The sequence below is a fragment of the Microcebus murinus genome, chromosome 13 (genome assembly GCF_040939455.1).
Source record: "Microcebus murinus isolate Inina chromosome 13, M.murinus_Inina_mat1.0, whole genome shotgun sequence".
Classification (NCBI taxonomy): domain Eukaryota; kingdom Metazoa; phylum Chordata; class Mammalia; order Primates; family Cheirogaleidae; genus Microcebus; species Microcebus murinus.
The window spans coordinates 20,574,373-20,602,206 of record NC_134116.1 but is presented as its reverse complement, the minus strand read 5'-3'; the positions used below and the strand labels follow the sequence as shown (position 1 = coordinate 20,602,206).

At 36.4% G+C, this 27,834-nt stretch overlaps 1 protein-coding gene across 4 annotated transcripts in view; it reads right to left on the bottom strand.

The window, feature by feature from the left end:
* Positions 1 to 27,834, bottom strand: part of UGGT2 (UDP-glucose glycoprotein glucosyltransferase 2) — a 206,599-nt gene that overhangs the window by 120,508 nt on the left and 58,257 nt on the right. For all 4 annotated transcript variants that reach the window (XR_012922423.1, XM_012769727.2, XM_012769731.3 and 1 more), the window contains 4 exons: positions 27,354 to 27,453; positions 26,277 to 26,337; positions 20,944 to 21,035; positions 14,835 to 14,985 (listed from right to left, as the gene is read on the bottom strand). Coding sequence is in view for 3 of the 4 variants with exons in the window: in XM_012769727.2 (XP_012625181.1) it covers positions 14,835 to 14,985; positions 20,944 to 21,035; positions 26,277 to 26,337; positions 27,354 to 27,453 (404 nt within the window). In the remaining variant the exon portion in view is untranslated. The remainder of the gene's footprint in view (positions 1 to 14,834; positions 14,986 to 20,943; positions 21,036 to 26,276; positions 26,338 to 27,353; positions 27,454 to 27,834) is intronic.

The window sequence follows — 27,834 nt, the reverse complement described above, 5'->3', positions numbered from 1 at the left end:
AAATGACTAAGAAATTCCAAAATTCCATCCTTCCATAGAAGGAAAAATTGGCAAAACCTATAGGATCAACTTCTTCAGAAATATAAAAACTAACCAAAAGTTTACGGTAACCCTGAGCGTGTTTACTCATGAAAAATGGCTGAATCTTGGCCTCGGACCAGAATGAGAGATGAAGTGAAGGGACCCATGGTGTCCTTTTCTACACCTGGTAAAGTCAAACTTTAAGTGGGAGATCCTTACTTTAGATAGGTTCTAGGTTAAAGATTTAACCTCCTCAAATACTTCCTGACTGAACTTATTCTGTGTCTCCTGAGTATTTCTCTGTATTGTTTACACTATCTAATGCTGGGATTCTGCAAGTAATTTTGGACTTAAATGCACATTTGTATCAAAGCTACCTTTTGTGTGAAAACTCCATGTATATTTTACTTGGGTCTGTTAAAAATTAATTATTAAACAATAAACTCAACATTAAGAAAAAAAGAGTTAATGGATTAGATGTCTGGTGTAATCCATTAATACCTCTAGAATTGAATTGAATATATGTATTATAAGTACACGTTTAGTTAAATCTCTCATTAGGGAAATATATTTATGACTTCTGTAATTAAATAAGGCAGGAAAATGCTTAAAGTGGGGCAACAATATCTATTTGTAAAGACATACTTGAGGAGAAACGAATGTGTACAACAGTAGTAGTAGCAGTCCAAACACATATGGACTACCTCCATCACATTTAGGACACTGTCACAAAATGTGGTTTTATATATTTACTATCTGTGAATCTATTCAGAGAATAAATTGATGCATATATTTTTTGAAATTTGGAACAAATTTCAGTATGTGAAAATTTATCAGAAGGAAATAAAAAATGCATAAAGGTACATCACAATTATTTGTAATAGTAAAGAAATGGGAAAAATGTAAGGACCCAACAGACAAAACACTGTTAAAAACAGAGAACTATATCCATAAAAGGAAATTGTTATGAGCATTAAAAAACATGACTATGTAGAGTTTGCAGATACATGAAAAGAGGCAGATACAAAATTTCATATAGCAAATTATACTGACTTTGGATAAAAAATAGATGCACAAAAAAAGCAATAGGAAGAAATTAACAAAATGTTTACTAATAGTTGTCTTTGAATGACAGGACTCTGGGTGACTGTTTTTCCCTTTCATACTTTTACAACATGATTAGCTATTATTTCATAGGTAATACTATTTTATTTAAATATAATTATTTTATTTCAAATAGAAAACAGCAGACCAAAACAAATCCTCTGGTTTTAATTACTTTCCTACTGGACTGAATAGTTATATGATTTAAATGTATTTCTCATTATTTAATCCTCAAATTTCAACTGTGAAATAATTACCCACTCATTTTGTAGATAAGAGAACTAAAGCTCAAAGAAGTTCAATAACTTGCTGAGGGTCACATAGCTGGGAAATGATAACACCAGGATGCAGACTTAATTCTGTCTGACTCTTAGGTATGAGTCAATTAAGCTCTCATTGCCTCTCCTTGTCAGGCAAGCTGAAATTTCGATCTTTAAGATCATAAAATTTCTGAGTTTCAGGGGACCTCAGAGATCGGAGGGTGAAGATAACTTTCTAAAGGTCACAAAAAACTAGACATAGGACCTCAAGATTGTGATTGTAAGTTCAGTACAATTTTCACCATTCTAAGACATTTTAAAAAGTAAAGACTACTCAATGAGTTATCTAACAAGAAACCTTCTCATTTGGTTTGAATTCAGCTCAAACCACTATGCATTTAGCTACTCAGAAGAAATTTAGTCTTTTGGTATCTAAATTATAATTCTCCAGAGAGCCCCTTTTGCTACAGAGTAAATGATTATTCCTCCTTATGGGGTTGTATTTCATAGCATACTGCCAAAACTATGAGACATTAAGGACCAAAGTCTTGCCACAATTGACTGTAATGAATAATGAGGGTACTATCTTCTTGCATAGGCTTGGGAATCTCATACCTTGACTCCTTTTATGATTCAGTGAAGACCTTTTCTGCTAAAATCACATCGAATTTGTAGCCCCGGGGAGGAAACATGTGAACTATTTAAGCCAGACCCACAAAAACCTACACTGAGAGGCCTTTGGAATACTATCCACTAAGTGTTTCTTCTATAAATCCAGCAACTAACAGAACTAACATCTTGAAACCCTCAAAGTCATCCACTGAGAGCTGGAATTAACTTCTTCCAACTCCTGTTAATGTTGAAATTTTGACCTCCAATGAATCATAAATCTCCTAAATAACATCTAGAATAGTGAATCTTTCCAGAAAGTTTTCAATTTACTTTGCCCAGATCTCTTGGAATCATTATCTATAATATCCATAGCCTTATGAAATGTATTTCTTAAATAATAAGACTTGAAAGTATACATGACTTGTTGATTCATGGGCTGAATGGATGTTGGTTAGCAGACATGAAAACAACACTAACTGTGTACATCTCTACCAGCTCTCAAGTGATTGGGTGCTTTGTCCATGATCAGTAATATTTTGAAAGGAATCTTTATCTGAGCAGGTCTCAAGAAAATATTCAGTAAACCATGCTATAAACAAATGTGCTGCCATTCAGGCTTTGTCATTCAATTTCTGGAGCACAGGTAGAGTAGATTTAGCATGATTTTTAAGGGCCCTGGGATTTTCAGAATAGTGAATGAGCAACGGCTTCAACTGAAAGTCACCAGCTGCATTATCCCCTAATAAAGGAGTCAGCCTGTCTTTTGAAGCCAGGCACTGACTTCTCATCTCTTGCTATGAAAGATCTACATGGCATCTTCTTTTAATAGAAGGCTTGCCTATGTTGCAAATCTATTGTCCAGTATAGCCACCTTCATCAATTATCTCAGCTAGATCTTCTGGATAACTTGCTGTAGCTTCTACGTCAGCACTTGCTGTTTTAAAAGCTCATATTTTTATGTTATGGAGACAGCATTTTTCCTTAAGCCTCATGAACCAACCTCTGCTAGTTTCCAAGTTTTCTTCTACAGTTTCCTCATATCTCTCAGCCTTCATAAAACTTGCTCTGAATTAGGCTTTCACTTAAAGGAATGTTGTGGCTGGTTAGATCTCTCCAGACCACTCAAACTTTCTCCATATCAGCCACAATGTTTCACTTTTTTATCATTTGTGTTTCACTGGTGTAGCAATTTTAATTGCCTTCAAGAACTTTTCCTTTGCATTGTCAACTTGGTTAACTGTTTTGAAAAAGAGGCCCAGGCCTTAGCCTATCCTGGCCTTCCACATGCCTTGTCACTAAGTTAATCATTTCTAGCTTTTGATTTAAAGTGAGATATGAGATATGTGACTCTTCCTTACACTTGAACACTTGAGGTCAATTTAGGGTTATTAACTTGCCTAATTTCAATATTTTTGGGTCTCAGGGAATAGGGAGCCCGAAGGAGAGGGAGAGAGATGAGGGAACAGCTGTTTGGTGAGCAGTCAGAACACACACATTTATCCACTAAGTTCTTCATCTTATATGGGCATCATTCATGGCACTCCAAAACAATTAGTAACATCAAAGATCACTGATCAGTTTACTGTAATAGATAATAATGAAAAAAAAAAAAACTATTGTGAGAATTACCAAAATGTGACAGACATGAAATAAGCACACACTGTTGAAAAAATGGTACCAATAGACTTGCTCAACATTGGGTTGTCACAAACCTTCAATTTGTGAAAAGTGCAATATTTGCAAAGCACACTAAGGTATGTCTGTATATAAAAGGGTTACAACAAAAAGCAAGCCTTTTCAGATGGTTATCATAAGTACTGAATGAGTAAAAATGCTCTAAAATACAAAGCATTAAAATATCACTTATTTTTATCATTATCATTGTTAATATTAGGCTAAACCATCTGTTCAAAGGTTAGGGAGTATTGAAATAACAAAGACTGATTTAGTTCTTTTTAGTTTCTATTAAAGGTAGAAACTTTATACCCCCCCCCATAGAATCTCTAAAGCTTAAGTTGCTTCATTTGCTATTTGAGGTTTAGTCAGACTTAAATGGTGAATCACATATCCTAGATTAAGTAGTATAGAGAAAGCTTGTCAGGTATCTCTGTAGGTTCCTTGGATCATTCTAATTTTAGTAATAATGTATATAATTTCATTGAAATCTGGACTCAGAAGTTAAATTTCATTGCTTTCTAGTTATAGAAACTGAGGCATGCGCAGGCTACTTGACTTCCATTTAGTCAAGGTTAATGAGCTAGGACCTAGAACCTGGTTCTCACTACACTTCTTAATTTTAAGATAAAGTCTATAAAATGATATTTCTTTTGAACTCTAAAAAATATTTAAACTGATATAGTAAAAGTACTTATTTAAGAAGTGGTATGATGTCACAATTAAGAACATGAGCTCAAGTCATTAAACTCTTGGTGTCTCAGTTCCTTCATCTGAGTAATGAGGATGCTAACAATACCTTTCTTATAGGGTTTCTGTGCCAATAAAATGAGAATTCATGTTAAATTCTGGGCCCAGAATGTCTTTAGACATTCCTCCAAAGAAGATATACAAATAGCCAACAGATATATGAAAATTGCTCAACAGCACTAGTCATTAGGGAAATGCAATCAAAACCATAATGAGATACCACTTTATACCCATTAGGATGGCTATTTTCAAAAAACAAGCTACGTGTGATGGCTCATGCCTGTAATCCCAGCACTTTGCTAAGTTGAGGCAGGGGGATTTCCTGTGGCCAGGAGGTTGAGGCCAGCCTGGGCAACTTAGCCAGACCACATCTCTACAAAAAATTAAATTAAATTAAATTTAAAAAAACCCAAAATGCCCCCAAACAAGAAAATTACAAGAGTTGGTAAGAATGTGAAGAAGCTGGAAGTCTTATGTACTGATAATAGGAATGAAAAAGGGTACAACAGCTGTGAAGTTTGGCAGCTCCTCAAAACAGTTAGAGATAGAATTACTATATAATCTAGCAATTCCACTTCTAAGTATATATCCACAAGAATTGAAAGCAGAGACTCAAACAGATAATTGTATACTCATGTTCATAACATAGCATTACAGTCAAAAGGTGAAAAAACCCAAGTGTCCATCACCATCAAATGGATAAAAAGTATGGTATATACATTCAATGGAATATTATTCAGCCTTAAAAAGGAACAAAATTCTGATACAAGCTACAACATGGGTAGACATTAAAAAATTATGCTAAATGAAAGAATCCAGGCACAAAAGAATACTGTATGATTCTGTTTAAATGAAATATCAAGAATAGGCAATTAATAAAGACAGAAAGCAGAATAGAGCTTACCAGAGACATGGAGAAGGGAATGGGGATTTATTGTTTAACACGTAAAAATGAGTTTGGGATGATGAAAAAGTTCTGGAAATAGTAGTGATAGCTGTACAATACTGTGAATGTACTTAATGCCACTGAATGGTTAAAAGAACAAATTTTATGATACATATATTTTACCTCAATAAAAATTACTTTATGACAACTTTAGACACAAATTTCTTGGGAAAAAAATGCCTCTAGAGGGTGGCTCAAGAGTGGAACAAGAGAATAGGAAACTTTATGAGGGTGGGGCAGAAAATTTATGAGTGGTGGGTTTCAGGACCAGCTATACTGTTCATACGGGAATTTCTGGATTGGAATTTCCACGGTTTCAGGCCTATGGTGGTATTATCAAGTTAACAGTCTGATCACTGCTACGAAGGGACAGTCTACTGAAAGTAGCAGAGTGACAGAGAAGGGAAGAGCACCTCCTGCGGCAGACATGTGAAGGCTTGCCAGAATCTGTGAGAGACAGCCCAGGGAAATAGGACTCTGCAAAGAATGGGCGCAGCTGCACATGTATAGATTGTTCACTCTGGAAGCACTGTTGTCAATTTACAGAAAAGAAACCAGGGACACACAGTGCAGGGGAAGAAAAAGGTGATGGGGAGATACCTATATAATGATTGGAAAACTCATGCTTATCTTACTGATGCAGTGCAATCCAACCTGTAGGAAGGCACCCACAAGCCCTATATAGACCTCCTACCTGCTCATATAGGAACATGCCTTGAGTTGGTGCAGAGCCATTGCACTAGACAACAGACTCTGGGGAGAAGAGGCAATAGCCAGGGCCATCTTGAACCTTCAGGTGTACCATGCTGGGACTACACTGGGCTGGGGAGGGGCTAGACTGATTTGTGGCTTCCCTGAGCCATACCCCAGAACTTGGAGGCAGCCAGCCTCCTACTAGAGATCAGGGGGACCTGGGCACTGGAACTAACCAGAGAGGAGCTGGAGCCAACTTGAGGGGTTCTGGGCGGGGTGTGGAGGGCTGCAACATCTGCATGTCTGACCTGGCATCCGTGGGTCCCTTGTGCCTGAGAGGCAGCCTGTGGCCTGCCTGGCCCTGAACCTACTCTCCAAGTTTAATCGGAAAGTCATGTGTATGGCCCCAACTTCAGAGCCCTCAGTCAGAACCTTTGCTTCTGGCTCCACCCCAGTTCTGGCAGGGGTGCTCACACACTGGGATGCAGCAGGCTCTGCTGTTAGAGGCCTCAGGTAGCTGCTTCTGTGGGCTCTGGGTGGGACAACGAGAGCTGCGTCCTCTATGTGTCTGACCTGTATCTGCAGGATCCTTGTGCCCAAGAAACAATCTGTGGCCTGTTGACCTGAGTCCACCCTCCAAGCCCTAGCCACCTCATGCCTGCCTGGTCCTGACCCCACCCTCCAGGTTGAGTTAAACCTAGAGACTGCTGCTGCCAGTGAGCTTGGAGCTTCTTGCAGACAGGGCACCTGGCTCCCAGCCCCCTGGGGATGTCTCCCGCCCCACGGACTCGAGTAAAACAGCAGGTGCCATATTGTTTCTCAACCCTCCCGGTAACTCTGTCCTCCCCAGGGGCTTCAACTCCTTGACTTCCGTCCTACTTATTCCCCCACACACGTTTCTCGACACTGACCCAGACTACAGGAGCCACAGGGGTCCAGTGAGTCTCAGGGTGTTCTGCGTGACTCCAGAGCCTGGTCATTCTGGGCAGACTGACTCCCAGAGAGAGGATCAGAGAAGACCCGCTTGCTGGCTTTCCTCCACCGTATCTCTTTTTCTCCTCTGCCCCTAGCCCTGCCACAGCCACAGAGGGAAACAATTGAGCCGCCACACAGAGGCTCCCACAGGAAGTGGGGCTCAGACCTCTCTCCTTTTGGGGTCCTGCAGTGGACTGAGAGGTGCCTGCACTCAGGCACCCTGCCCACCATCTCTCCCTTCTGCTTGTTGCCTGGCAGCTGCATTAGAGAAAAGCCCCAAGGCAGAGAGACATCAAACCACCCTGGGCACCCATGGGTGGCACGGGACCAGCATCCTTATATGGCATGGTCTATTTATCTCTGGGGCCCTAGAGACGGCCTGCAAACCAGATCCTATACACTCAGGCCTCAAGTGTAGTACCCAGGAGCACAGAGGGGATATTTGTGATCTAGTCTCAGGAGGTGTAGGTGCCTGCAGGAGCAGATCAGGGGGAGAGTGCAGTGTGGGTCCTAGCTGCAGCAGGCTGGTAGGGCACCCCTCTTCCCACAGGAGGGCTGCACTCCTAACTTAGGCCAGGATCCTGGGCAGGAAAACCACCCGCCTACATCACAGTTGTGGAGGAGCTTTGTTGTCTTGAGGTCCTGCCTACCAGTAGAGGCCCAGGAGAAACCAAGGAATAGGGGAAAGTTGAAAAAAGTGAGGCCTGCTCCAGACTGCTGGATAATGGGTCTCAGCCCAACCTCCACACACAGACTTTCTGATTGAGTGGGGCCACTTCATTCCCTCATGAGCAGCTTTGTCCAGAGGTGAAGAACAAACTTTGGACCCCTGCACAACCCTTGCCAGCATTTGTGGAGCTTGAAGGCAGGCTAACCCAACCTAACCCCCCCCCCCACTCCTCTACCCACCTCTGCTATGGTGGAGAATAAGAACACACCTGGAAGTTCCAGGGCTCTACCCACCAACTGGGGCACTAGAGTGCTTCTCTTGGGGAACCAGAACTGGTCACAGGATCCAAAAACAACAGTACAGCTTGTTCCCTCCAGCAAACACCACCTACTGGCAGGGATGTCAATTTGCAGGCCATTTATAACATTTACCGACTCAATCACAGAGAGTGTGATTGATTCTCACCCACAAGCACCACCTACCAACTCAGAGATTAAATTGGTTTTGTTATTAACTATACAAAAGAAGACCCAAAAGTAACAGCTGCTCCAGATGAGAAGGAATCAGTGAAACAACTCTGGAGTATGAAGAATCAGAACGAAAGGTCATCCCCAAAAGGGAACACCAGCTCCCTAGCAATGAATATCAGCCAAAAGCAGAATATTGAAATGACAGAAGAATAACTTCAAATATGGATTGCAAGGAAGTTTAATGAAATACAAGATAAAATAGAAACCAACACAAAGAAACCACAAAAACAATGCAGAAAATGAATGAAAAATTCACTAAAGAAATTAAAGAAAAATCAAATGGAACTACTAGAAATGAAAAATTCATTCAAGGAAATACAAAACACAGTGGAAAGCCTTAAGAACAGGTTAGATATGACAGAAGAAAGAATCTCAGAGCTTGCAGACAACAACTTTAAATTAAAAAAAATCACAGGGAGCAGAGAAGTAAAAGAATGAGCAAAGCCTACAGAATACATCAGACTACATAAAGAAGCTTAACATGAGAATCACAGGCAACCATGAGGGTGAAGAAGAAAATACGCAAGGGTTACTTAATTTGAGGGAATAACTGAAGAAATTTCCTTGGACTTGCTAGAAATCTAGGTATTCAGATACAAGAACCTCAAAGAACTCCTGAGAGATTCATCATACAGAGGCAAACACCACAACATAGTCCTTAGGCCAAAATAAACATGAAAGAGGCCCTTCTATGACCCTTAAGGCAAAAGCAATAGGTAACAATACAAAGGAAAACCCATCAGACTAACCTCAGACTTCTCAACTGAGACCTTACAAGCCATAAGGGATTGGGGTCCCATTCTTAGTCTTCTCAAACAGAATAATGCCCAAGTTTAGAATTCTGTGTCCTACAAAACTAAGTTTCATATATACAGGGGAAATGATGGCATTCTAAGACAAGCAAACACTAAGGGAATTTTTTAAGATAAGACCTGCCCTGCAGGAAGTACTCAGAGCTCTATATTTCATGGACCATCACAATAAACACTAACCAGTGTAAAATCACCCAAAAGCTGAAGATCAAAGGCCACCTAGCTACCACAATGGCTCAAGAAAAAAAACAAAGCAACAAAGTTCTACTCAATAGGATGAACAGAAATCTACCCTACTAGCCCACTTATCAATTTTTTAATAAATGTCAATGGCTTGAATGACCCATTGAAGAGACATAAGCTGGTTGAATGGATAAATATACACAAGCCAAGTACATGCTATCTTCAGTAAACACATCTAACTCACAAGGACTCATTCAGACTCAAGGCGAAAGGATGAAAAACAATATTCCATACTAATGAAAACTAAAAGAAAGCTGGAGTAGCAGTTCTCATATCAGATAACTTAGTCTTCAAATCAAAAAAAGTAATGAAAGACAAAAATGGTCATTATATAATGGTACAGGGAAGAAGTCAAGAAAACATAACAATTCTAACTACGTACACACCAAACATTCACAAAGCAAATCTTACTTCATCTAAACAAAATGATAAATGGCAGCACTGTAATAGCCAGGGACTTCAACACCCCTTTGACAGAACAGTACAGATCCTCCAAACACAAAATAAAAAAACAAACAATGTATTTAAACAGAACTCTACAACAAATGGGCCTAACAGACATTTACAGAACAGTCTACACAAAAATCATTGAATATATATTCTTCTCATCAGCTAAGGGGACATTCTCTAAGACTGACCACATTGTATCCCCAAAACATGTCGCAGCAAGTTTTAAAAAAAAACAGAAATTATTCCAAGCATCTTCTCAGACCACAATGGAATAAAATTAAAAATCAACTCCAACAAAACCACTCATCTATGCACAAAGTCATGGAAACAAAACAACCTACTGTTGTTTGCTGACCCTGAATGATACTCGGGTCAAGAAGAAATTAAGATGGAAATCAAAAGATTCTTTGAACTTAATGATAAAGGAAACACAAGTTATCAAAATCAGTGGTAACTGATTTTTCAGTCCAGAGATGAAAATTCATAGCCATAAATGTCCACATCCATAAGACAGAAAGATCACAAATCAACAATCTAATGAATCAACTCAAAGAACTGCCAAAGGGTAAACCAACATCAGAAGAAAAGAATCTCAGCAGAAGAAAAGAAATAACAAAGATTAAAGCAGAACTAAATGAAATTGATAACAAAAGAACTATACAACAGATTAATGAAACAAAAGGCTGGTTCTCTGAAAAGATAAACAAAATTGACAGGGCTCTTGTTAGATCAACCAGAACCACAAAGAAAGGACTCTAAAAATCTCAAAAGGAGAAATTACAACTGATACCATGGAAACACAAAATATCATCTCCTAAGACTATAAAAATCTCTATGCACATAAACTTTAAAAATGTGGAGGAAATGGAAAAATTCTGAGAAACAGAGATTCCCCTAGGCTCAATCTGGAACAAACAGAATTCCTGAACAGACCAATATTAAGAACTGAAATTGAAGCACCAATAAAAAGCCTTCCTAAAAATAAAAAGTCTCACACCAGATAGCTACAGCACACCTCAATTCTACCAGACCTATAAATAAGAGCTGGTGCCTATCCTGCAGAAATAACTCCACAACACTGAGAAGGAAGGAATCCTCCCCAACACATTTTAGAAAGCCAATGTCATCCTGATACCAAAGCCAAGAAAGAATTTAACACAAAAAGAAAACTACAGATCAATATCTCTTATAAATACAGATGCAAATTCTCAATAAAATTCTAACAAATGAAATTGAGGTACTCATTAAAAAAATAACCAATCATGACCAAGTGTACTTCATCCCAGAGATGCAGGAACGGTTGAACATATGCAAATTCACAGATGTAATTCACCACACAAACAGAAGTGAAAACAAAGACCATATGGTCCTCTCATTAGACATAGAAAAAAGCATTTGAAAAAATTCAGCACCCTTTTATGATAAGAACACTTAACAAAATAGGTATAGACGGGTCTTACCTAGAAATGAAAAAAGCCACATATGACAAACCCACAGCCAACATGATAGTGAACAGGGAAAAATTAAAAGTATTCCTGCTTAGAATTGGAACCAGACAAGGTTGCCCTCTATCACCACTTCTATTCAACATAGTGCTGGAAGTCTTAGCCAGAGCAATCAGACACGAGGAGGAAATCAAGGGCATCTAAATGGGGATAGAAGAAATCAGACTATTGCTCTTTGCTGACCATATGATCTTGTATCTAGAAAACCCCAAAGTTTCCACCAAGAGACCACAGGAATTGATAAATAAGTTCAGCAAAAAGTCTCAGGTTACAAAATCAATGTACACAAATCAGTAGCATTCATATACACCAAGAACAGTCAAACTGAGAACCAAATCAAAGACTCAATACCTTTCACAATAGCGACAAAGAAAATAAACCACCTAGGAATATATTTAACTAAGGAGCTAAAAGACCTCTACAGAGAGAACTATGAAACACAGAGGAAGGAAATAGCAGGGGAAGTAAAAAAATGAAAAACCATACCATACTCATGGATTGGCAGAATCAACATTGTTAAAATGTCCATACTACCCAAAGTTATCAACACATTCAATGCAATCTCTATTAAAATACCAACACCAGCATTCACAAATCTAGAAAAAATAATTCTACACTTCATATGGAACCAGAAAAGACTCCATATAGCAAAAGCTTCTTTAAGCAGAAAGAACAAATTGGGAGATATCCATTTACCACACTTGAAGTTATACTACAGTAACCAAAATAGCATGGTACTGACACAAGGCCAGAGACATAGAGAAATGGAACAGGGCTGAGAACCCAGATATAAAATTATCCTCATATGGCCATCAGATCATTGACAAAGCAGGAAAAAACATACACTAGGAGAAAGAATACCTATTTAATAAATGGTGCTGGGAAAATTGGACAACCAAATGTTGAAGCTGAAACAGAATCTGCACCTCTCACCTCTCACAAAAAGCAACTCACGATAGATAACAGACTTAAACCTAAGGCATGGAATCCAAAAAAATTTTAGAAGAAAACGTTCAAAAATTTCTTACAGACATTGGACTAGGCAAAGAATTTAAGAAGAAGATCCCAAAGGCAATCACAGCAACAACAAAAACAAATAAATGGGACCTGATCAAATTAAAAAGCTTCTGCACAGCCAAGCAAACTATCACTAGAGAAAACAGACAACCTATAGAATGGGAGAAAATATTTCCATGCTACACATTCAATAAAGGGCTGCTAACTAGAATCCATACAGAACTCAGGAAAATTAAGAAGAAAAAATCAAACAACCCCATTAAAAAGTGGGCAAAGGACATGAACAGAAACTTCAAAAGAAGACAAATGGCCAAGAAACATGAAAAATGCGCAACATCTGTAATCATCAGAGAAATGAAAATCAAAACCACAATGAGATATTACTTAACTCCAGTGAGAATTACTTTTATCAAAAAGTTTCAAAACAACAAATATTGGCATGGATACAGAGAGACAGGAACACTCATACTCTGCTGGTGGGACTGCAAATTAGTACAACCTCTATTGAAAATAATATGAAGATACCTCAAGGAACTAAAGTAGACCTACCATTTGATCCAGCAATCCCACTACTGGGTATTTACTCAAAGAAAAAAAGACATTCTATAATAAAGACATTTGTACACGAATGGTTATAGGAGTGAAATTTAGAATTGCAAAGGTGTGAAATCAACCCAAGTGCTCATGAATACATGAGTGGATTAATAAAGTATGGTATATGTATACAATGAGATACTACTCAGCCATAAAAAACAATGGTGAACTAATATCTCTTGTATTATCCTGGATGGAGCTACAGCCCTTTCTTTGAAGTATCACAAGAATGTTAAAACAAACACCACATGTACTCACCCTTAACTTGGCACTAATTGATCAACACTCATGTGCACATATGGAAGTAACATTCATTGTTTTTTGGGCAGGTGGGAGAGGGTGGAGGGGATGAGTAAATTCACAGCTAATGGGGGTGGTGTGTACTTTCTGGGGGATGGGGACACTTGTAGCTCTGACTCAGGCAGTGCAAAGGCAATTTATATATAACCAAAGTGTTTGTACCCCCTTAATATTCTGAAATTAAAAAAAAATCTTTCTAACTTCAAGAAGTTTACAGTCTAGTAAGAAACAGATATCAAGGCATCACAGAAAAATGTAAAATTATAACTGTGCTAAGTACACAAAACAATTGATAGTTCTGTCATATAATACATATCTGTAAGTGTATACACACATAGGTATATAGATGTATAAAGAATCACATACTATACACATATACACACACATGTGTCTATGAATGGGTTAACTCAACAAGCCTGCGTTGCTCGCACCTTGGACATTCCCAAGAAGGGCCTGTTTTCATGACCATCTCTTGGATGGCTCTGGAAATGAAGCTCTTGGGATGTTCTGACACCAGTGTTTTGCACCCTTAGGTCCTTGAGCCATGATGTAGTAGTAGCTCCATCAGGGCATATAGAGAGTTTGTACAAACAATGTGAATTATAACGAATACCTAATTTTCCTCTGAGAGTCTGGAGTTTTACTGAGTGAGGGCAGGTACAGAGAGCCACTGTATGTCTACATGATGGACCCCCTTTTACAACCCTGAACTTTGTCAAGGCTCAAGCAGGCTTCCCTGGCAGGTAGCACTTTACATGCATTGTCACACATGAAATTAAACACATTCTATACAACTCCACTAGGAAGGAACTCTTGGAAGTTTATACCTGGTTACCTCTGGATTTCACCCCTGTTGATTTTACTTTGTATTATTTTGCCATAATAAAGCATGACCAAGAGCACAACAACTTCTGGGTTTTGCAAGTCCTTCTGGGAAATCAGTGGACCAAAAGATAGTTTTAAGGGACGCCCTGACACAATGTGTATATTAAAAAAAATCTATACTGGATTGTTAAGGCAAGCTGCTTTCAGAAAGGACTGTTTGAAGTTAAGTCTGAAAAAAGAACAGGAGTAAACTCTTAACTGGATAGAGAAACAAAAAAGTATTTTCCAAGCACAAGAGAAAGGAAAGTAGAGAAAAGAATATTTCTCAGTCTAAGAAATAAAAGGTGGGAGCAGGCCATTTGTAGCCTCATAGGCTATACTGAAGATTACTTTTGTACTTAAGCAAGAAAGGGTGGTATGATCAGATTAAAAAAAAATATCACTCAGGTTGTAATACACAGATAAGAACATCATGAGGCCAATGCAAGTTATTTAGGCAGGCCTTTCATCATGTTAAGGTGGTATATCTCATATTCAGATTTTAACTACATATTTGGTGTTTTATTGTTACTGCTATTCATGTGGTTATTCTTGTTCTTGTTGTTTTGTTTTTATTTTTAAAGTTGGAAAGGATACTGAATAAGAGTAAGTGTTCTTATAAGGAAATACAAAGAATATGAAGAAGTAGAAGGAAGTTGCAAAGGAGAGAGATGTATCTATATTTTTATTTTTTCTTTTCATTGGGAAATTTTCCAAAATGTATAAATTTATTTTCAGGCCTGCCAAATTTCCTTTTATGTTAAGACTTAAATATACTAAAGGTTTTAGAATAAGGAATTACATGAGTACTTACCATTATAGAAGAATGCCGAATATCTAATACATAGGTATGTTCCCAAACAGGTGGATTTAATTTTAAAAATTTGGATGTATCTTCCTCATTGATCCCCAGATTGCGAAGGCCATTCATCATTTTTCCTTCTAATTTCAGCATATCTAAAATGCTTTACAAAGAAAAGAAATAAGTTTTATTTTGATTTTCCAATTAAAAAAATCTTTTAAAGTCTGATACATTTCTCAAGCATTAGGAACAAGTTTTATTGTTATTTTTCTTAATAGCAGGAAAATCTATTATTAAATTAAACTCATTAACATATAAGACAAGAAGTAGTTCTTCTAATTAGGTATCCAGGGTAACCTTATATGCTTTCAGTTTTAGAGGTAATAAAACTTTATTAGTATTTAAGAGATAATAAAAAATGTTGTATTCTTTATCAAAGTACTGAGGATACAATCAGCCCTTAGCAAGCAAAAAATGAAGAAAAAAATATATTAGGGCACTCTTTTGATAAACCGACTACAAAAATAAGATGTATAAAATTTTAGTACAGAGGAAGCCCCATTAAAGTATTAAAGTTCACATATGTTTGGAATACAAATTAAATTTCTTATAACATATCATAATTTGATATATCTTAAAGTATTACTGTAAACAGTGACATCAACAGTAAATAATCTTACTGACAAAAAGTTTGGGAATTTGAATCTTTAAACCACTCTTTACCCAGTCAATGGCTGAGGTGACTATTTAGAGGCAAAGATGTATAAGGGGTTCCTTAATGGCTAGAATAGAATTTCAAATGTGGATAAATAAGACCCTCTTTATATACTTCATCAGTGCTACCTCTCTTTCCCCTAGTCGCTGCTACATGCTTCTACTGTCTCAGCCTCCCTGAGGGTGAGATCTAGGCCTTTATTCAACCAATGCTGACCTGATCCATGGAGGTTTAGGCTTCTCCCACTACCTCCAGGATCAGAGGGAGAAGGGTCCCTGGGGACATGGATGGGACATGGTGTTGGTTCTCCATAACCCAGCAATGCAGTGATTGACAGGAGATGTGAATGCAGCACAAAATACTTCCCTACTCCCTTTCTTTTTCACAAATGGACAATTCCGAAGTATTGGTTGCTTAAGACCTCTCTGCAAATAATGTCTATGTAAATATGACATTTTCCTTCTTCTATTTCCTTATCATTATCTTCCATCTATTCTTTGCATTGATTTTTATCCCACATCCTCTGATCTTTTTCTCATAATCTTTTGATTGTTATCCTCAAAAAGGTCAGAAGATATAAATATTCTTACATATTTTCTCTTTTTCCTTTTAAGGGACTCATAATAGCCATAATTAGTAATCACATCAATGAAGAACAGAAAAGTACCACACATCCTCCAAATCTCTAAATACTAGGTGTTAGAGCCAAGGGAGTTATATTTCTTGAGTAACCTACAGACTATCAAAATCATGCATGAACATGTTGCTGCTATGAAAATTTGCCTATACACTGCCATGGAAAACTTTCTAAAATTTTACATACCACTCTACTCCTCCTTTTAAACCTGTTTTCACTGCTCCTGAGCACAGATATAATTTTTGTTCCCCTGAAATTTACAAGTAAGGACCTAAAAACTTCTCTACTCTTTCTATGTGTAGTTTATCCTATATATCTCAAATTATTATTTTTCTAATACTAGGTCCAAGGATTCAACTAAATAAAGAGAAAAGCCCCATTTGAGATAAAATTATAAACAATATTGAGTAAAACAACAGTTAGTTGCAAATCAACTATCCTACTTCTCAGTCTTTCCAATATATTTTCTTATATATTTCCAAATTGGTAAGAAAATGGAACTTAAATATTTTTTTAATTTTGGTTCAATAAAAGTATATTCAAATGATTTAAAATGAAATATCTGAACCAAACTATTATATTTGCTAGATTCATCTTATCTTTCACATATTAAGTTTTAATGTAGTTTTATGTCTTTCTATAAAAGTAACTGTTTGGTTCATGACTTTAATTTATGGGTGAATGGCCAATGATAAAGACCAGCCTTCCTAATTATATCCTTGAGTAATTTTGAAGAATAATTATTATTTTATTTAAGATACTAGATAGCACTTTGCATCCTGTAATTTCAAATCAAAAAATTCTTTAAACTAAATGACAAAGGAGACACAAATTATCAACATCTGTGGGATCCAGCAAAAGCAGTCACAGGAGGAAAATTCATAGCCAAAATGCCTACATACAAAGGACAGAAAGACCACAAATAATTCTAATGAATCATTTCAAGGAACTGAAAAAGGAAGAGCAAACCAATTCCAAACCCAGCAGGAGACAACAAATAATCAAGGTCAGAGCAGAACTAAATGAATTCAATAACAAAAGAATTATACAAAAGATTAACAAAAAGTTATTTCTTTCAAAAGATGAACAAAATTGACAGGCCTCTCACTAGATTAACCAGAAACAAAAAAGAAAAAAACTCAATTAAAGCTCAATTAGTACAATTGATACCACAGAAATACAAAATATCGTCTCTGAATATTATAAAAATCTCTATGCACATAAATTTGAAATATGGAGGAAATGGAAAAATTCTTGGAAACATACAACCTCCCTGGGCTTAATCAAGAAGAAACAGAACTCCTGAACAGATTAATATCACGTAATGAAACTGAAGCACCAATAAAATATCTCCCAACAAAAAAAGTCACAGACAAGATGGATTCACAAATTTTAACAAATTTACACAGAAGAACTGGCACCTATACTGCAGATATTATTTCATAACATAAAGAAATAAGGAATCCTCCCCAACTAGTTCTATGAAGGCAGTGTCACCTTGATATCAAAGACAGGAGAGGACACAACAAAAAAAGAAAACTACAGGCCAATATTGCTTATGAGTATAGATGCAAAAATTCTTAATAAAATTCTAGGTAACTGAATTCAACTGCATATCAAAAAATAATCCACCACAAACAAGTGGGATTCATCCAAGAGAGGCAAAAGATGGTTCACATATGTAAATCTTTAAATGTAATTCATTACATAAATAGAAGCAAAGACAAAGACCATATGATCCTCTCGATAGACACAGAAAAAGCATTTGAAAAAATTCAGCACCCTTTTATGATAAGAACACTTAACAAAGTAAGTATATAGACGGGTCTTACCTAGAAATGAAAGAAAAAAGCCACATATGACAAACCCACAGCCAACATGATAGTGAACAGGGAAAAATTAAAAGTATTCCTGCTTAGAATTGGAACCAGACAAGGTTGCCCTCTATCACCACTTCTATTCAACATAGTGCTGGAAGTCTTAGCCAGAGCAATCAGACACGAGGAGGAAATCAAGGTCATCCAAACGGGGACAGAAGAGATTAGACTATTGCTCTTTGCTGACCATATGATCTTATATCTAGAAAACCCCAAAGTTTCCACCAAGAGACCACAGGAATTGATAAATAAGTTCAGCAAAAAGTCTCAGGTTACAAAATCAATGTACACAAATCAGTAGCATTCATATACACCAAGAACAGTCAAACTGAGAACCAAATCAAAGACTCGATACCTTTCACAATAGCGACAAAGAAAATAAACCACCTAGGAATGTATTTAACTAAGGAGCTAAAAGACCTCTACAGAGAGAACTATGAAATACTGAGGAAGGAAATCCCAGAGGATGTAAACAAATGGAAAAATATATCATGCTCATGGATCAGTAGAATCAACATTGCTAAAATGTCTTTACTACCCAGAGTAAATTACAGATTCAATGCAATTCCCATCCAAAAGCCAATGTCATTTTTTACAGATCTAGAAAAAAATATTCTACACTTCCTATGGAACCAGAAAAGATCCCAAATAACCAAAGCAACCTTAAGCAAAAATAACATATTGGGAGACATCCCTCTACCAGACTTCAAGCTATACTACATGAATATAGTAACCAAAATAGCATGGTACTGGCACAAGAACAGAGACATAGACCTATTGATCATAACAGAGAACCCAGATATAAAACCATCCTCATACAGCCATCTAATCTTTGACAAGGCAAACACATACATACAATGGGGAAAAGAATCCCTATTCAATAAATGGTCCTGGGAAAATTGGATAGCCACACACAGAAGACTGAAACAGGATCCACACCATTCACCACTCACAAAAATTAATTCAAGATGGATAACAGACTTAAACCTAAGGCATGAAACCATAAGAGCTCTAGAAGAAGAGGTTGGAAAAACTCCATCGGCCTAGTCAAGGAATTTATGAAGATGACCCCAAGGGCAATCACAGCAACAACAAAAACAAATAAATGGGACCTGATCAAATTAAAAAGCTTCTGCACAGCCAAGGAAACTATCACTAGAGCAAACAGACAACCTATAGAATGGGTGAAAATATTTGCATGTTATATATCCAATAAAGGGCTAATAACCAGAATCTACAAAGAACTCAAGCAAATCAGCAAGAAAATAATCAAACAATCCCATTAAAAAAACAAGAACAGAAACTTTTCAAAAGATGATAGACTAATGGCCAATAAACATAAGAAAAAATGCTCAGTGTCTCTAATCATCATTGAAATCCAAAACCACAATGAGATATCACCTAACTACAGTGAGAATGGCTTTTATCAAAAAGTCCACAACAACAGATACTGGCCTGGATGAGGAGAGAAAGGAACACTTATATACTGTTGGTGGGACTGCTAACTAGTTCAGCCTCTATGGAAAGAAGTATGAAGATAACTCAAAGAATTAAAAGTAGACCTACCATTTGATCCAGCAATTCCACTACTGGGTATTTACCCAAAGGAAAAAAAAGACATTTTATAAAAAAGACACTTGCATTTTAATGTTTATAGCAGCACAATTCACAATTGCAAAGATGTGGTGGAATAAACCTAAGGCTCTATCAATTCATGAATGGATTAAGAGAATGTGGTATATGTATATCATGGAACTAATAACTTTTGTAACAGCCTGGACAAAACTGGAGGCTATCCTCCTAAGTGAAGTATTGCAAAAATGGAAAAACAAACACCACCTATACTCACTATTAAATTGGAACTAAATAATCAATACTCATGTGTACATATGGTAAGAAAATTCAGTGGAAATCAAGCAGGTGGGGGCATGATAAGTGGATGGGTAAATTCACACTTGATGGGTACAATGCACACTATCTGGGTGATGGACATACTTATAACTTTGACTCAAACTGTACAAAATTAATTCATGTAACCAAAATGTTTGTACTCCCATAACATTCTGACAGAAAAAAAATTTATGAATTTCAGAATGTTTATGTTTTGTAAAAAAACAATTCCCTTCTGATGGACATAAGCACTTCAAATTCTTGTTAATTTCCCTTTCCTTCCCCCTTCCCCCTTCCCTTTCTTTTTTTAGAGACAGGGTCTTACTGTTTCCCAGGCTGGAATGCAGTGACATGATCATTAGCTCACGGCACTCTTCAACTCCTGGTCTCAACCAATGCTCCTGCCTCAGCCTCTCACTACAGCACATATCACCACACCTGGCTAATTTTTTAAAAGTTTTTGTAGAGATGAGGTCTCACTTTGTTGCCCAGGCTGGTCTCCAACTCCTGGCCTCAAGTGAACCTCCCACCTTGGTCTCCCAAAGTGCTGGTATTACAGGGGTGAGCCACCATGCCAGGCTTTAATTTATTTTTTTCTGAAGAAACACCTCATGTTGCTTTTAGTTCCCCTGTGGAAGGTAGAGGTCCCTGGCTGCTCAGTCCAATCCCAAAGAACTTTTGTGCTAAATCACTAACTTACTCTTCAATAAAAGATAGTTTAGAATAATGGGATAAGTAGTTTAGAATAATGGGATAAGTATAGGTCTAACATTCATCTGAATAAGTATCTCCAAAGACTCTCCCAGATGTGATATTCTGAAACACTTGGGCTTGCTCATTTTGGTAGAGTACTCAACCAAAATAAGAGAGTTGTTTCACACGATCAAAAACATGTGTTTGTTTTATCTTTAAATTGATTCTTTGCATTTTGACAAATGCTAAATTCAGGACAGTGTTTACCTTTATATAAACCATAGTTTATGTCAATAATTTAATACTTACCTAAAAGGATCATACACATCTATATCAATGCGAAGGCCATTTATAAATAGACGAGCATCACCTGGCTGAATTTCAAATCCATCTTGAAGGTCCTTGAAATAGACCAAAACAACAGTTAAACAAACTACTTCTATAAAGGGTCAGAGTAAATATTTTAGGCTTTGGAAGCCATACAATCTCTGTTGCAACTATTCAACACTGCCTTTGTAGCACAAAAACCAATCTTAGACAATATGTAAACAAATGAGCATGACTATGTTTACAAAAAAATAAAACTTTTACTTATAAAAATAGGTGGCAGGCCAGATTTCGCCTACAGGCAGCAGTACACCCATCCCTTATCTAAGTGATGTAAGTCTTAAGAGGTGAAAGATAGAATTTAATACCTGAATATTCTGATTTTACAATACATAAAGTTCTAATGCTACAATGATAACTTACCCATTACATTTTATATAATGTATACATGCACATATACAATTTGACAGCTGATGTATTCCTATTTCTTGAAGCAATGATATTCAAGAAGTAAAACTTTGGTGTTATGTGTAGATATTTGGAGCTCACTCTAAATTCATAAAAGTTTCCATGAAAGCCATGCTTGAATTTTTACAATCTTTTATTCAGTGAACATTTCCTGAGTGCCAGCTATGTGCCAGAAACAACGGAAGGCACTAGAGCAGTAAGGAAAATAAAAAAGGTAACATTCTTGCCACCACAGCACAGTTGTTAATATCACAGTGTTAAGTATCAGACCTGGTTTAAATCCTGGTCTTACTACTTACTACCTGTAAGATTTGAACAAACTCAATTAACTTTTATAATACTCAATTTCCTCATCTGTAAAATAAGAATAAATATATTTCTCTCATACATTTGTTGTAGTTTAAAGGTAATATACAGCTATGGCTAGTCACATATAAAGCACTCACAATTGAAAGCTTTTATTACTATTATTAGGGTAGACAAGACAGCTTAGAAGGAAAAGTAAGTGATAACTAGTGCATTTCAATGGCATCATATGATAAGTGACATGATGGAGATTTGAATAAATAATTCTGGAAATGCAACTAATTCAAAGAGATTTAGAGAAACCTTGACAAATATGAATTTTTTGTATGATTATCATTCAACGTGACAGGTGAGCTACATACAGAGAATGGAGAGGAGGAACTAAATTTGTAATAGGACAGAAAGTATTTCCACTTGCTTTATACAAAGTGCTGGCAAGAGATTAAACTCTAATGTGAGAAGGTTTACAGGTAAAATTTTGACTTGTTTTTAGCTACTTCTGTGCCTTTCCATGAAATAGTTAACTTATTCAAAGAAATCTGCATTCCAACTGCACAATCTAAGAATGTCAAGAGAATTCATATTGCCTGCTGTTTCCCCCAAAAATTGCACTGACTCAAGCTCTATCCAGAAATTCATTCATGTCTGTTTTAGTGCATCTCAGTTTTAAGTAGAAAGTCCATCAAACACAGAAACCCATACAAATTGCTAACTCCCTCAAACTATTTTATGTCAGGTACAGTGCCTTGAACAGAGAAGATGCTTAAAAAATAGGTAATAGATTGAACAGGGTGAACCTGACTGCTGAAACATTTGCAGAGAGAAGAGATATGTCTATTGGAGATGGGTGTTCTCAAGTTCTTCTCTTCCCTCCATTCCAGTTGGCTAGTCTTAAATCCTGGCAAGTTAGCCTGAGTGTAAGATTTAAGGCATTTCTTAAATAAGGGGTAAGAATTCAATTTCTAGCAATATGATAAACCAAAGGTCCTAAAATCCTCTTAATAAAAGAAAAGCACCAAAATTCTAGATTAAAATATTAATAATGTCCCCTAAATGTGGCTCAACTTTCAAGAAAGTAGAGAATTTATCTGAGGGCAGACAGAAGTTGGAATATGAATACAGAGATCCCTGCCCTGAGGAAATTTAGAGCTTCCTAGGTGGCCTAATGCTTGGCTTTCAAGAGACAATCTCAGAACAGGAGCCAAAGCCTTGGACCCATACAAGACAGGGTACAGGGCCAAAGATCTCTGTGCACACACGTAAAGAAGTGCCATACTCACAGTGAAAAGGAGAATTAGAAAACAGGCTGGGCACGATGGCTCCTGCCTATAATTCTTACTACTCAGGAGGCTGAGGCAGGAGGATCACTTGAGGCCAGGAGTTTGAGAATGGCCTGGAAAACATTACGACACCCTCGTCTCTAAAGAAAATTTTTTAAAATGAAAAAAAAAAAAAATAGCTAAGTATGATGATATGTGGCTGTAGTCCCAGCTACTTAGGAGGATGAGGCAAGAGGATCCCTTGAGCCTAGGAGTTCAAGGCCACAGTAAGTGATGAACATGCCACTGCAGACCAGCCTGGGTGACAGAATAAGACCCTGTCTCTAAAACAACAAAAACAAAAAGCCCTGCAGAAACAGCACAGAAACTTGTCTATCTCACCTTGATTTTGGCCTCAGAATTCTCTTCACATGGTTTTGGGGCTTAACTTTATACTATTGTTTATGATGCAAAAAATAAATGCAAATCCTCACAGAGAAATATAATCTCCTTAAAAAAAAAGTTAACAGTTTATTCCAATATATCTCTTTAACAACCCAAAAACTGGGCTATTACGTGAAGCTAAAGAAATCCCAACTGCGTGGCTGTCATAAGACTGGTTAAGATTTATAATGGTAAAATGGCTTATAAAGATGTCTGAAGGTTCCTCAAGTGAAACACTCACTTTGGACTGTTAAATGAACGACAAAAAGAAAAACTTGATTGTGTACAGCTACTGACACTGACATTCATTTCTTTTTCCTCCCTCTTCTTTTCCACCTCTCCTCCTTCTTATTGCAGGTAGCATTACACAAACAAAGGGATTGTCATAAGAAAACAATCCATTCTGCTTGAAGAATGGTAAAAGTAATTAGAAAAATTAGGGAAAGGACAAATAACACAACTTAGTATTGAAGGATAAACAAGAATTTGTAAGGTGGTCAATGAGACAAAGAATGTCCCAGGTAGTAATGATGTATTGTGGTTCTTAACACCTATGCTTCAATGAACTATGCATCTTCTTCATTATCATTATTGCAATTGACTGTCATCATCAAAATAGCTGACATTTATTGATAGCTTACCCTGTCTCAGTGTCACAAGAACTACCGGCTGCTAACCTACTACCATAACTAGCCCACTTCTCTTCTGCTTATTTTGATTATCACAAAAATAAAAACTAGCTTTTCTATCCTCCTTTGCAGCTAGGGATGTCCACAGGACAAATCCTGGCCAATGAGAATACAAGGCAAATTATGTTGACGTGTTTCAGGAAAGGTTTAGTTAGGATGAATGTAGTTGGTACCATCCTTCTGGCCTCTTTAAGGCTCTAAATATAGATTAGAAGCCTGGAGGTCTGCCTGCTAGTTTGTAATCATAAAAGAAAGGCCAAGATGTTTCCACGCCTATATTCTCTGACACCGTGGAGCACTAGAACCATAAAATTCATAGATATCTACCTTGAAACTTGTTTTTATATGAGAAAAATAAACTCCTACTGCTATGTGTCTGATATTACATAAAGTCAAACCAGTCCTATGTAATGAAGCCAGAGAGTGGTGTAAGTATTAACACAGGATCAATTGAGGTCTATATGTTATTTAACGGACCATCTGGCAGCATCTTATCAAAGTATTGACCAATTGTGTTCTGCTATAGGATTTTAGTAATGTTCCAATGGTCTAACAATGATTCAATCCTTACAAGCTTTTCAGCAAAACTAACTATGAGAAACAGAATAATTAACTCATAGCCTTTATTCTTCATTCTGTGAAGAAAACCATACTACATGGGCAGAAAGTCTGTAATACAGGGTAAAATAAATAGAAGATATGTCTAGAAAGATTAGCTAGAATCATAGACTATATGCTACATCTAGTAGACAAGACAAAAACAGAAGAGCCTAAACTATTTTAATAATCAAAAAGCACAAATTATCATTTTCTTTTTATATGAAAATGAAAGATCCAAACTCACAAATAGTACTATTACTGGGATACATTTTTTAAAAAATGAATTCAGATAACAAACTTAAACCTAAGGGGTGAAACTATAAGAATTCTAGAAGAAAATGTTGGAAAACCGTTACAGACATTGGCCTAAGCAAAGAATTTATGAAGAAGACCCCAAAGGCAATCACAGCAACAATAAAAATAAATAAATGGGACCTGATCAAATTAAAAAGCTTCTGGACAGCCAAGGAAACTATCACGAGAGCAAACAGACAACCTACAGAATGGGAGAAAAAATTCACGTTACACATCTTATAAAGGCTTATAACTAGAATTTATATAGAACTCGGGAAAATCAGCAAGAAAAAATCAAACAACCCTATCAAAAAGTGGGTAAAGGACATGAACAGAAGCTTTTTAAAAGAAAATAGACTAATGGCTAACAAATATGAAAAAATGCTTGACATCTCTAACCATCAGGGAAATGCAAATCAAAACCACAATGAGATATCATTTATCTCCAGTGAGAATGGCCTTTGTCTAAAAGTCCCCAAACAATAAATGCTGGCATGGTTGCGGAGAGATAGGAACACTCCTACACTGCTGGTGGGACTGCAAACTAGTGCAACCTCTGTGGAAAGCAATATGGAGATATCGCAAAGAGATACAAATAGAAGTACCATTTAATCCAGCAATCCTGCTACTGGGCATCTACCCAAAAGAACAAAAGACAATTCTATAAAAAAGACGTCTACAATCGAATGTTTATAGCAGCATAATTCACAATTGCAAAGATGTGGAAACAACCCAAATGCTAATCAATATATGAGTGGATTAATAAAATGTGGTATATGTATACCATGAAGTTCTACTCAGCCATAAAAACAATGGTGATATAGCATGCACCTCTTGTATTATCCTGGATAGAGCTGGAACCCATTCTACTAAGTGAAATATCCCAAGAATGGTAAAACAAGCACCACATGTATTCACCATCAATATAAGAGGGTAGAACTGGAACCCATTCTACTAAGTATCCCAAGAATGGAAAAACAAGCACCATTTGTACTCACCATCAAATTGGTTTTAACTGATCAACACTTAGTTCACATATAATATTAACATTTATTGGGTGTCGAGGAGGTGGGAGTGGGGAGGAGAGGAGGGTATATGTATATACACACCTAATGGGTGTAGTGCACACCGTATGGGTATGGACATTCTTGAAGCTCTGACTCAGGTGGGGCAAGGGCAATATATATAACCTAAACATTTGTACCCCCATAATATGCTGAAATAAAAAAATTAAAAAAAATGAATTCAAACAAACCTTTTGATTTTCCTGTATTTCCTCCCGCATATGTTGATTTACAGCAATTCTGGTTAGAGATCTGGAAAAATACAGATATAATTCATTTTTCCTTAAATGTTTAGGACTAATCTATAATTCAATGTAATGTAATGCTCTAGATAAGAAACTACAATCTCCAAATGCTTTATTACTGAAAAGTATATATTTCCATATGGCTTAATTTGACAATGGTACTATGGCTTTCATTTAACAAAAGTATTTGATTCAGGTGGAATGGAGACTCTCAATATTCCATGAGAAATCACAGCTGAAAATTTAATGCAAATTTTTCATTCATTTAGCAATTATTTCATTTCAACCAATATTTACTGATTGTCTACCAAGTAGCTTTAGAGACATGCTCAAACTTACCATTTAGCATTAAGCAATGTTAGCGTATTCTGCAAATATTTCTTTATAATGACCACAGATTAATAGTATCAGAACCCCTGAACAGTTACGCTGACCTAACATCAATAGAGCTAATCAATAGAGCTAAACTGTCTAAAACTATGTAAACATGTAGACTAAAACTACTGTCTAAAACTAAATTAAAATTATTTTACTTTATTAGTATTTATCTAATAATTTCAAAAGCTACCATTAATTAACAGCAGTGTAGCTATACATACAGATTATCTGAAAGGGCAAGAATGTGATTTGACAGTATTTTGGGCATAGATCTCTTATTTAGAACAATACTTTTCATCATTCTCCAGAAGAGAATGAAAAAAAATACTTTATTTATTGCTTAAATAAGTTTTTTCTTAGATTACTATGTATGTTTACAAAATTTTTATAGAATTTTTTCCTTTCCATTTGCCTATAACTCAAGAGTTCTACCTTGTAGAGTATACATAAATACATGCACAAGCCAATATTTTGTACTTATTAAAAAAACCCAACATATACAATGAAGAGAGGCCCTAATTTCGTAAAAGCTATATATACTAGAATTAATTGACATCTCCATGTTAAATTAAAACAGCTATTTTCATACAATTCATTTAATAGAAAGAGGTCTGGCTACAATGAAACCAATAAACTGTAATATACCTGGCTTTAATGGGGAAGTTCTGTGAAATGTCTTTCATTAATTTAATGGCATCATAAACTGGAGTGGACATTATTTGAGAAGCTGCTTGAAAACTAAGATCTGGAAAAAAAATATCATTAGGCAATATCAATAATATTAGACCTCTATAAAGTTCTTAAACATTTCTAAGTACTTTAAATAATTGACTCAATCCTTCTCCCATATTTTCATATATAAACATGGTTAACACTGTTACATTCAGCATTTAAAAAAGGTTTTAAATGGAAAGCTATCACTTATATCCAATTAAAGTAAGCTTTACATTTTTATGAATGAGTAGTTATCATTTAATGCCTATTATTTGACTTCCCCAAATTACAGTATAATTTCGAAAGAAAGAAATATAAAAAGAAATGCTGACACAAAGCTATTTTTTCTATACTTAAATGAAACAAACAGCTTTGATAAGAATACCAAAGAGAAGGATAAAAAGAGCTTCAA